General features: G+C 37.0%; 1 protein-coding gene across 1 annotated transcript in view; it reads right to left on the reverse strand.

Annotated features, from left to right (window-relative positions):
- The window catches only part of SCML2 (Scm polycomb group protein like 2), an 85,914-nt gene that overhangs the window by 66,029 nt on the left and 7,323 nt on the right, over window positions 1–12,562 (reverse strand). The window contains exons 2-4 of the mRNA XM_023737252.1: window positions 9,774–9,844; window positions 8,721–8,955; window positions 5,526–5,614 (exon numbers count right to left, since the gene is read on the reverse strand). Coding sequence (XP_023593020.1) covers window positions 5,526–5,614; window positions 8,721–8,919 — 288 coding nt within the window. The 5' untranslated portion in view covers window positions 8,920–8,955; window positions 9,774–9,844. The remainder of the gene's footprint in view (window positions 1–5,525; window positions 5,615–8,720; window positions 8,956–9,773; window positions 9,845–12,562) is intronic.

Here is a 12,562-nt window from a genome sequence, read left to right on the forward strand (position 1 = left end):
GTTTTCTTTATGTTGAGGTGTAATCCATACTGAAGGCTGTAGTCTTTGATCTTCATCAGTAAGTGCTTCAAGTCCTCTTCACTTTTAATTATTCTAAATTTCATGAATACGCTATCAAATTTACTTATATTAATAGACACATATAATTAAATATGAAAGAAAACTCATTTTTATTTAAAAAAAAATCATAGGAACTGTTTTTTCCAAACATAATAAATGGAAGGGCTTTATCTCAAAACCAGCTACCTCCAGATTTAGATAATTGACAAAATGGTTCCCCCTGCTGTCTACAAATGGTAATGATATAAAGTTGCTTTTAAACGTTTTTAAAGAATTAGGTTTGTACCCTATGAACATTCTCATCATCATCAGTTCTTGAATGACTTCCTGAACACAAAGATATAATATGCAAATGGAATAGATAAAATAAACAAGGGATCGTTCCCTTTTCTTAAAAACAAAAATGGTTCTATTCTAGAAGGTAGCTATTAAAGAATGTCCTTTTAACCTCCCTCCTTGTTTACCTGCATATGGTTCTCCTTAAAGACCATTTCTTCTCATTTTCCACCAACCCTAAAGACAGTCTCAGCAATGTCTGCGTTACCCCTCTGCCAGAAATATTCTTACCCTCATAGCCTTAAGGTTCATTTTCTCCCTTCCTTCAGATCTCCACTGAAATGGCATCTTCTCAGTGAAACCCTCCTGGCCATCCTATCTAAAATGCCAACCTTATATATAATGTAGAGTTTTGGAGGCCATTGTAAGGACTCTGACTTTTACTCTGAGTAAAATGGGAGGCCTCTGGAGGGTTCTGAGCAGAGAAGTGATATAATCTGGCTTATGTTTTAAAAGGAATACTCTGGCTTCTGTGTTTACAGTTGACTGTAGGATAATTAATAAATAAAGAGACCAATGAGGAGGCTACTGCAGTAATCCAGGTGAGGGATGAAGGGAGCTTATACTAGAGTGATAGCAATGGAGATGGTGAGAAGTGATCAGATTTTGGATATATTCTGAAGATAGAGCCAACAGTATTTCCTTATGGACTGGATGTCGGATGTGAAAGAAATAAGCACCAAGGTTTTTGGCCTGAGCAACTGGAAGGAGAGTTGTCACTGCCTGATACAGGGAAGGCTGCAGGTAGAGCAGTTTGAGATGTCTGTTAGACATCTAAATGGAGATGTTGAGTACATAGCTGGATATACAAGTCTAAGTTGGGGAACAAGAGGTCTGGATTAGAAATACAAATTTGGAAGTCATCTGCATATAAATTGTATTTAAAGCCAGGAAATTAGATGAAATCGTCAGGGACTGATATAGATCAGGATTTCTCAACCTTGGCAATACTGACTTTTGGATTGCATAATTCTTTGTTGTGGGGGGCTGCCCTGTGCATTGCAGGTTGGTTAGCAGCATTCCTAGCTTCTACCCACTAGGTGCCAGTAGCACCTTGCCCCAGTTGTGACAACCAAAATATCCCCTGGGGGACAAATCCCCTCTTCGCCTCCTTCTCCCCTGCTGAGAACCACTGATGTAGAATAAAGAGGACCAAACACTCTTTCTACTATGCCCTTTCATGTCCAGGTTACAGAATATCATTTCACTACTTTCTTCTCAGCACCCCAAACCAACTTATTCCCTTGTCCTTGACCTGTTATCTGCAAACCTTAGTTCAGTATCACCATCCACTTTACCTATTTACCCTTAGCTGTTGAGCACCGCTGGAGAAAAGTTATACATTCTTATTACATGTAGTGCCACACATTTTCAGTCTTTCACCTTAGCTGAGGCCTCCAAAATATGGTCATGTGTCCCTAAGCCGGTTTCTCCCATCCCATACAATAGCTATTCCAAACCTCTACCATTCTCCTTAAGACTGATAATCTATGTTCATTACATGTTTATTATTTATTTGTTAACTTTCTCCCCAACCAGAGAATAAGTTCACTGCCTCAGTGTTGGAACATAATAGACCCTCAATAGATTCTTTAATCTATGTATGAATCATCTTCACCTCCACCTTTTGTCAGTTGTCTATTTCACAGAGTAAACTGAGACCATCAGGAATAAATTCTATCAAATATCCTGCCCCTACAATTACAAATTTAGCTGTATCTGAGGACACTTTCTCACCTGGTCTTTAGCTCTTGCTAACATAACTGACGACTTCAAATTATGTCAAATAAAATCATCAAGAATCAGCTTTCCTCTTAACTGACCTCTAGTAAGTACCCGGTATGGGCTAGGCACTGTGCAATGCTGAGTTGTACCTGAGACTGTTAACCACTCTCTAATCCTTCAAACTCTTTGCCCCACTGGGTTTAGCGACACCAGTTTATTCTGGTTTTCTCCTTCCTCTACTGCTAGGGCTGCTCCCATCCCTTTACCTACCCCATAAAGGTGGGTGGGTATTTCTCAAGGTTCTAACCTTGGCGCTTCTCTCTCCTCCTTCTCTCTCTCTCTATATATCTATCTGTGGACTAGCTCATTTATGCTCAAGGCTTCCACAGCTACTATTTACGCTAAAAACTTCCAAATCCACGTGCCTAAGACAAACCTTGTTCCTAAGTTCTAAACCCTTTACTTTCAACACCCCAGTAGTCATCCCTACTCTGATTTCCCAGAGGCACCTCCACATGTCCAAAACCAAACCCATCTGCTCCCTCTGTATACATTCATCTTCCTGTATTCTCTATCCTTTCTTCATTTATTTAATAAGTATGCACCAGAAATTATGGTAGGCAACAAGAATACAAAAACATGTTAACTGCTCAAAAGGAACTCTAGAAGGTAAGAGAGATAGTAAAAATAATAATATAACCCAATACGTAAAAAGACTGAGATATGCACAAGGCGCTACAGAAGTGTAAGAATGAAGAAGGGGAGTTAGGGAAGGTACCTGACTTGAATCCTCGCAGAGAAGCAGGAGTTAGCCAGGCAAAACCAACATGAGTCAAAGCACAGCTCTAAAAAGGAACAGGCTATCTATAAGCAATTTAGAACATAAAATCCAAAGCAGGTGTGACAGCTGTAAACCTGATCACATAGGACCTTTTTGGTCATATGAAGAAACTTATACTTCATACTGAGTGTGACCGGGAACTTCATTTTTAAGCAGGAGAATAATGTGGTATGGTTTTTGTGTCAGATATACATTTCTAGCAGTTGTATGGAAAGGTCAAGACAAGAGGCAGTTCGAGGGCCTAGTATAACAGTCCAGGCAAGAGGAAAGCCTGCAAGGGCAGTGGTGGTAAGATTAGAAAGAAGAGACTGAACAAAAAAATAATTAGGAAGCTGAGTGAGTGGGACTTCCTAATTAGTTACCTATCCAGAGGCCAAGGTCAAGGAGGAGTGAGGATTTAAGTTAACTCCTGGCCAAGTTTCTAGCTTTCCTGGAAAAAGTACCCACAAATCAGTAAGAATAAGAAAATAAACCCAGTAGAAAAATAGTAGTATATTCTTCTCGGATGATGAAAAAGTTTTGAAACTAGAGACAGATGGTGGCTGCACAACATTGTGAAAGCACTAAGTGCCATGGAACTGTACACTTTAAAATGATTAACTGTCTGTTATGCAAATTTCCCCTCAATAAATATTTAAAAAAAAAAACAGGCAAAGGCTATAATAATCAGGTAATTTACAGGAAAAAAGGCTATTAAACAAATTAAAAAACACCTGAATTTCACTGGGAATCAGAGTAATGAAAATTAAAACAATGGGATACCATCCCCATTCCTACCCCCCAAAAAAGATTCACAAAATTTTAAAAGATTGGTACTATTCAATGTTAGTGAAGGTGTGGGGGTACGAACATTTCTATACACTAATGATGGAACAGAGTTTGGAACAGCTCTTTTGGACAGCAATTTAACAGTATATATCAACACACAAAATACACATTTCCTTTGAACTAGCAATTCTACTTCTAAGAATATACCTAACAGAAATATTCCACTTACACACAAAGCTCTACAAGAGAATGTTCAATGTAGAACTGATGTAAACAAAAATATGAAGACAACCTAAACATCTGTCTATACCCAGTGCTATCGAGTCAATTCCAACTCATAGCAACCCTACAGGACAGAGGAGAATTGCCCCCATGGAGATTCCAAGGCTGTAATCTTTACGGAAGCAGGCTGCCATAGCTTTCTCCCTTGGAGTGGCTGATGGGTTTGAACTGCTGACCTTTCAGTTGGCAGCCAAGCACTGCGCCACGAAGGATCCTTCCAAACATCCATCTATAGGGAGGGGTTAAATCAATTCTGATAATCCATACTACAGAAAAGTACAATATGACCTGAAATATATATGAAATGAAATGGAAAAATTTCCAAAATATATATATATATTTTTAGGGAAAACACTAAATCACAGAACAATATGTATAATATATTTCCATTTATACTTAAGAAAACACAAGTCCATATATGTTTGTAAATGCACAGAAAAGATCTGGAAGAATAACAAAAAAACTTAAATTTGGAGAGAATAAAATGGAATAATGGAAATTCATTTTTCACTCTAGCAAAGTCTAGTTTGATTCTCCCCTCCCACAAACATGAATTACTTCCATAATTTTAAAAATGAAAAACTTGATAATGTGTGTGACATGTGGCATGTGACTAGCTATAAAACAATCTGATAAGTGAAATAGATCCAATGGCTAATCGGTGTTTAATAAATAAAGACTACTGCTAAACATCTTTTTTTTATTAGCTATTCTCATATGTGTTTTGCACATTGACCAAAGGGCTTGCATTTGCCTGTGTCCCTTTGTGGTCGGGCAAGCCCACTCCTTCAGCATTCATGCTACTCAAAACTACACTTAAAGAATTTATTTGCTTTTCAATGCAGAAGTCATACAAATTGATGTTTCCCATCCTTACGCCTTTAATCTTCTTCAAAAGTCTTTTTAAAACTGTGATCAATTTTTACCATTCCCAATATGAATAGTTGTAATAAAATTTAAGTAATTTAAAAAACAATCAGGAGAGAGGGTGAGAAATATTCTGACCCATAATTTAACTAAAACTTGGCTTTTATTCATTGTTTCTTAATATATTGTACTCTTTCAACATCTTAAGAGCGTAAACTATTTTTCCTTTTTTCAAATAGCAAGTATTTTCTTATTAACAAACTCTTTCTGATAAGATGACTGTTTTTTAACATTCTTTTACTCCTGAAACAAATCTTTCCAAGTGATTTTTCAAGTGTCTTTTGGGCCCATCATCGTTTTCTCCCATATCACATACAAAAGGATGACTAACACAGCAAAGTGAGAGGAAATGTCACTTCTAAAGTTATGTAAAAAATAGAAGCGAACAATTGCTTTCAGTAGAGCATCTCTTTCATATCTAAGGTCAAGAAAGAGGGTACTACTAATTCATTTGACTAGTGGGTGATTATCACTGAGCCTTTTTATGACTTGCCAATCCAGTAATTTGAAAAGCATTTTTGCTTTACCAAGTCAGAGAAGACAAAGCATTTAAGCATCCCCATTAAAACAATAAAACCATTCTTACGTTCTTAAAGAGTGTCTCAGGTGCCATTTCAGATCCAGTTAGTGTTCGTAAGAGGAACATTGGCCAAGATGACACGTTCATCTGGTACCCTATTTTATAAAATAAATCAGATATCATGAAAAAGCCTCCTTGTGATACTATAGCAAGTCTGGTATAAAAAATAGGTTTCATTCATCATATTTCTGTAGAGGATGACTTTCTTATCTAAGAACACAGGAGATAGGAAAGAGGAGCAGATGTACCCTCCTCTCAGCTCTATTGCTTCCACTGTACTATTTGGCAACAACGCTACAGTGGAAGTGGAAACTCTCATTTTAGAGAAGTCACTGTGTATGGTTTACCGACAAACACATATATGTTGGGAATGGTCCAGAATATTAGGGGTGATCCAAGCCAGAGCCCAGGAGAGCTTTCAACAGCCACATAAGCAGAGCAAAGGCTACAAAAGACTTCCAGCTCTTCTTTTTCCTCAGAGGCCCTGGCTTCTTTCCTTTCAGAAAAAGACAATTTTCTGTCAGAACTCAGTGAACATACACTTAAAATGGTGCATTGCATTGTATGTAAATTTTACCTCAAAAGAAAAAAAAACTGTAAATAAACATTAAACTCTAGTCAATGAATATGTGTGCTAAAAGTATTTAGGGGAAGTGTACTGATATCAATAACTTACTCTGAAATGCATTAAAAAACAGGGTGCATTCATGGATCAACAAAGGAACAAACAGATGGACAGATAAGTGATAAAGCAAGTATAGTAAAATGATAATGGTAGACTCTAGGTGGTGGGTATGTGGGTGACCTCTGCAAATTTCTTCCACCTTTTCTGTTTGCTTGAAATTTTTCATAAAATGTTAGGAAAAAAGACAGATCTCACTTTCACGATCTATACACATACTAAAGGTGATATTCTTTTAGAATTTTTATCAGATGTCGGTCAAAATTGACTCAGTAGGTGCCTTTCCTAGAGATTTTACCAAGTAATGATAAGGTTCATAGCATCTGGCACATGCAGCAGAGAGCAGAGGTCTGCCAGTTTTATTGTCTTTTGGGAAGGGCAATCTGTTTCATGCAGTACTGGCCTGCCTTCATGTCAGAACTGGAGAAAACCTGCCATGCACCCTGATGGATAGAGGCATTAAGATAGGGAGGCACATGAATCATTGGCAACAGGTCCATCAGTAGGATAAAATATGAAAAGTTAAGACAGAAAGTCATCCCATAATAAGCCTGTACCAAAATCCCTATAGTCAGACCAGGAAAATAATTGTTGCTTGGAAAAAATCAAAAGGGGGTGATCTGTTATACACTCTGTTATATAAATCAATATTATTATTGATATCTAATAAATATTTATCCACAGCATGGATTTCCACCCTATGGTTAGAATACTGCATAAGAATCATTCTCTAGTCCTAATGCCTTTCTCTTAACCCCCATCTTATCCTCCTGCTCCATCATGCACCACAATTTTCCTTAATGTAAAATTTTTCTTAATTCTATCATTGCCTAAAGTCAAATATAAATTAAAAGACAAAAAAATAGATTAAAATGCACATACAAAGCTCAAAAACAGACAAAACTAATCTATGATGTCAGGAAGTCTGGACAGTGGTTACCTTTGTAAAGAGGGAGGTAATAATTAGGCGTCAGCAGGAGGGGGGCTTCTGGGTGCTGATAATGTTCTATTTCCTAATTTAGCTGTTAGTTATACAGGCGTGTTCATTTATAAGCTTTACACTTATGATTTGTGTACTTTTGTATGTTAAACCTCTTTAAAAATCTTTTAAATAATAACCTTTAAGGTTTAAATAAAAGCATCTAATGAACAAATTAAGAAAAATTGTATATTTTGTAGTATGTACTGCCACAATATATACTAATCAGAATGTATTACTATGCATTTCATTTATATTTTTTAAATTAATAAAATAAACTCTAAAAATAGGAAAAAAGAGAATAACCATAAATTTGGCTGTGTCTTTGAAATGCTGACAATCACAATAGCTGCATTTTCTTTAAACAAAATGCAAAAATATATTACCATGTCCCAAACAGAGAAATAAAATCCAGACAGGGAAGCACTGAGTCCCAGGTTTACACTTACGTCTCTTGCAGAATTCTGTATGATTTAATAAATATTATAAAAATAAACAACAAAAAACTTGAATGATATGAAGAAAGAAGGCAAAAAGCAGAAAACACACATGCTCTTTACTCCTAAACCATCTTCTTGGAATAACACAGCTCCTACTAGATTTTTAAATGTGTTTTAAACCAAATTAGGTAGAATTAACAATGAGAGCAAGGATAGAATAAAAAATATTGCTGAAAGAGTAGTTATCATTAATATCTTAAATTTTTGGTTCTCAGAGAATTTTTCACTAATAGAAAACAAAAAATTCCATTCTTTGAGTTTATAATAAGAATTTTCATTTTCAGCATTGTAAACAAGAACCAAATAAAAACCAGTATCTACCATTCTCTGAGAATGCAGAATAATGATAAAATAAATTACTTATTTTTCACAAAATATCATAGCCCATCTAATTTTTAAAAAGAAAAATCTTGCCCAAAACTAGAGTCACATACTTCTTGCATTTTAAAAACTTGGCCAAAACTGAGAGCAACATCCTTTGGGTCTTAAAAACCTTTGCTAAAAGTTCCATCTTCCTCTTTTCAGAGACCTAAGGGTACCGAAAGGTACCCCTCTCACTATAATTTCTTTCCACTGTAGGTGTGATGAAATTCCCGTGTTTGAAACTGGAGCCTGGATGTGGAGTCATAACCTTTCCCTGTGCTCACCCATAGCGAAAATGCTGAGTGGCTCAGTGGACAATATCGAGAGAGGAACTAAGTTGTTACCAAATGCTACACATTTTTTCCCCAGCAAAGTTTCTGAGTCTGAAAATGTAATCTAGTAGAGCTGCTTTTGAAAGTTCAAATTTGAAGACTTAGCGTGAGTCTTGCCCTGGAGTGGGGAACCTTCAGCACACATATGTGAAATGCATACTTAAGCGATACTCCACAACATACGGTCCTGAGCTCTTCTCTCATGGTGCATTCTCCACAGTAACCACCTGACCATCTATTAGCAAGAACGCCTAAGAAAAGAGATTTTTAAAAGACCACTTAAAACTATTTGTACTGAATATTAATTAGTAAGAATATGTTCTTTTAAAAACTGCTTATCCTTACCCAGTGGAGGCTGAAGTAAGTCCCCTTCCTTTTCACATGTCCCAACAGGTTGTATGTCCGGGGAATCAACAAGTCTCCAAAAGTCATTCCGGTTGTCACTACCATCCAGTCTTAACCGTAACCTGGCACCAGTAATCCCAACAACTGTGGCAATACACACTGAAGTAATATTGCGAGGGTCACGAGCTTCTAATTTCATGCCAACTTTGAAGTCATTAGCTGGTGGAATCTTGGACTATATATATAAATAAAATTTTGTTAAAATGCATCAACTACAGGAAAAATCAAATAGTTATGTAACCAGAACTCCCGAGGAATGTTTTAAGTAACAGTCACAGCAGATAGTTAGCGAGGTAAGGGTTACAAGGGTCAAAAAAGAGATCTTCTCTAAACCCTCTCCTTGGCTTGACATGTGGCATAAAGACACCAACCTCTGCTGGTCTAGTTCATCTCCCCACTTCCAGGCAACCCAAATACAGCCTCTAAAATGCATCTTCGGTGGCTTTCTAAAATAAAAATCTGATTAAGCCATTCCCCTTGAAATAAGTCAATCAGCGGCTCATCAGTGCCTAAGGATAAAGTCCAATTTCTCAGCACAGTTTAAAAGTCCCCATATCTTTAACCTAATTTTCACACTAGTGCCTCTACCCACTCTGTGCTCCAGCCACCGCATACCATCCCTCAACACTCAGGCTGTTTCACACCCACGTGCCTTTGCTTCAGGTGTTCTCTCTGTGTTAAATATCCTTCCCTTCATTCCAACCATCTCAGACAGCAGCTCTTCTGTGAGCCTTTCCAGGACAGAATTATTACACTTCTCATAATTATTTATTTACATGTTTATCTTTCCCTCTCGATGGGCAGTCATAAGGGATTCTTAGTATACCTGACAGAGTAAATTCTTAATGAATGCAAAGAGACCATCTGGCTCCTAACTGGCACTACCACAATCCCACTATCTACTCACCCTACTAGAACCTAACAATCACACAGACACCCTTAAACAAGTTAAGTTTACATTAATATTTATAATATATACAGAATTTAGCATACCTGTCTGAAATACTCTGGAGGAGCACTTACAGATCCAGTCTCTTTCAGGTAATTGTCCCACTGGAAATCATCTGGAAAAAAAAAAGGAAAATTGTTTTTTAGTACATAAATATATATGCTAACTCACTTTCAGGAATAAAATGGGCTTTATTTCCATACCTCTCAAAAAATGCTTCCTAAAAAGCAATTTCAAACTTCCCATGATTACTAGCATGGAAATAAAAAATATGACAACTTCCTGGTAATAATGGCTCTGATATAAATTACAACCCAGCTCCTCTCAATGTAATGAGAGCTACAGCACAGTGATTCTAAACATGTGAACTCTAGAAACAATGAAAGAAAATTTTAAAGAGTAATCACAAATTCTACTCATTTGTCTCTGACATAAATTTACTCAAAAAATGTGTTTTCATCATTTCACCCCATTAATGTGAAAGTGCTTCTTGGTTTATCATGGGTAGCTGAAGGTATTTAGGTGTGTGGTCTAACAGAATTTTATCCCTGCAGTGCTTTATGGAAAGAAAAAATTTGAGAACCAGACTAGTTTTTCAATCTAGTATTAGATCTCCAACCAGTGTGTAAAGAAGACGGTGGCAGAACAAAGCAGTAAACCAGTCATCAGTGCAGTCACTGATACAGATTATTTTAATGATCTACATTTTCTACAACCTCTTGTTCTCCTTTCTCTCCCTCATTTAGTCTTTATAATACTACAGGAAAAGATCATAAATAAAGATTGCCAAAAAGCTACAAGGTTGGGATGGTCCTTCTATAGTCAGAAGTACTCACCCCTCCCCCATTTTTTAATACATGATGCTTAGAAGGAACACCCATGATAAATTCTCAAAAAGGTCACACAGTGGTAAAGGCTGGGATGAGAACGAAGACTCCTAGCCAAACCCAAGGAACATGGCCTAATCATCTATTTCTCCTTAAAAGGAAAAGACAAAAACAAATAGAATAGAAAATGTATATAAATAATCACTAATAATATTTTAGTGTCTGTGATGTTTCAGTGGTCTAGCGCTGCACAAAATACAAGACCATTCATGCCTTTCAAGACCTTACAACTGATTCTACAGAATGTGGGCATCTATCCAAGATTTAAAATTATGGTTCTAAGGAAGTAACTGCTAATTCACTAGAAGTCACATCCCAGAAAACTGCCTGTCAAAGGTAAAGCCAGCATCTAAGATATTCCTCCACAGGTCTCATCCCTTCAGAAGCAAGGGAGAACGAAGAGAACAGGATACAAGGAAAGGATCAGTCCAAAGGACTAATGGACCACAGCTACCAAGGCCTCCACGAGACTGAGTCCAGTACAGCTAGATGGTGCCTGGCTACCACCACTGACTGCTCTGACCAGGATCACAACAGAGGGTTCTGGACAGAGCTGGAGAAGGATGTAGAACAAAATTCTAAGTCACAAAAAAAAGACCAGATTTACTGGCCTAAAGGAGACTGGAGAAACCCCGAGAGTATGGCCCCCAGACACCCTTTTAGCTCAGTGGTGAAGTCACTTCCAAGGTTCACCGTTCAGCTGGGGATTGGACAGCCCCATAAAACAAAATGGGACTAATGAGGCACAGCAGTCCAGGGACAAGAGCTAGAAGGCAGAAGGGGACAGGAAAGCTGATGATAGGGAACCCAAGGTTGAGTAAGGACAGCGTTGATGTGTTGTGAGGTTGTTAACCATTGTCATAGGGCAACACGTGTATTAACTGTTTAATGAGAAACTATTTTGTTCTGTAAACCTTCATCTAAAGTGAGAACAGCAGCACAATTGGAAGAGTGTAGTCGATGTCACCGAACATGTAGAAATTTTTGAAATGGTGTATCTTTGGCTATGTATATTTTCACCAAAAAAAAAAAAAAAAGGTCGAGAAGGGAGAGGGTTGACATTTTGTGGGGTTGTTAAGCAATGTCGTAAAACAGTATGTGTACTACTGTTTAATGAGAAACTATCTGTTCTGTAAACCTTCACCTGAAGTACAATAAGAAAAAAAAAAGGTAAAGCCAGGTAGAGACATACTCTAAGCTGAAACTCTTGCTCACTGATGACTTCCTTTTCTCAAGCATATTTTTAAAATAACAATATATAAAAGATATAATAAAAGTGAAACAATTCAGACATCCTCTTAAAGTTCAATGGTGCTTTATACAAGCTGTCTGGTCGTCTTCTTTTTTCCCCAAAATGAGATTAAGGTGGAGTTGCCTTAGTGTGGAAAAGTTCAATCACCCAAGCTCATCTATAATCAGAATCCATAAAATTAGAAGGTTGGCGGAGGGGATTCTTTAACAAAAAATAAGTGCATCCTTCATGCTCTCTTTCAAAACTTTCTGGCCCAAAGTATCAGCAACAATCAAGCTATTTTAACAGCTATTCCACACTTGTAGCAATATCAAGTGTAAAATAAAAAAGACTGCTTTTATAACCTAAAGATATCCTTATCCAACTCTGAATTATTTTAGATGTCTCTCAGGAATAAGATCACCTATTTCAAAAATTACAATAACATTTCACGCTGTATACTTTGCATGGCTTGACCACTTCAATTCATGGTACCAGCCAGAGTGCCAGACACTGAGAGAGAGACTTGATAGTATTTAAACTTCATATGAAGTTTAATTCTCATCAGCCATGAGGTTTTTCTAAACTCTTAATTTCCTCACTTAAAAATTTTGGGTTTGACCCAAATAAGAAATGAAATGGGGGACATTACAACAGACCCAACTGAAATAAAAAGGATTATAACAAAATATTATGAAAAACTATACTCCAACAA

The sequence above is a fragment of the Trichechus manatus genome, unplaced genomic scaffold (assembly GCF_000243295.1).
Source record: "Trichechus manatus latirostris isolate Lorelei unplaced genomic scaffold, TriManLat1.0 scaffold00100, whole genome shotgun sequence".
Classification (NCBI taxonomy): Eukaryota; Metazoa; Chordata; class Mammalia; order Sirenia; family Trichechidae; genus Trichechus; species Trichechus manatus.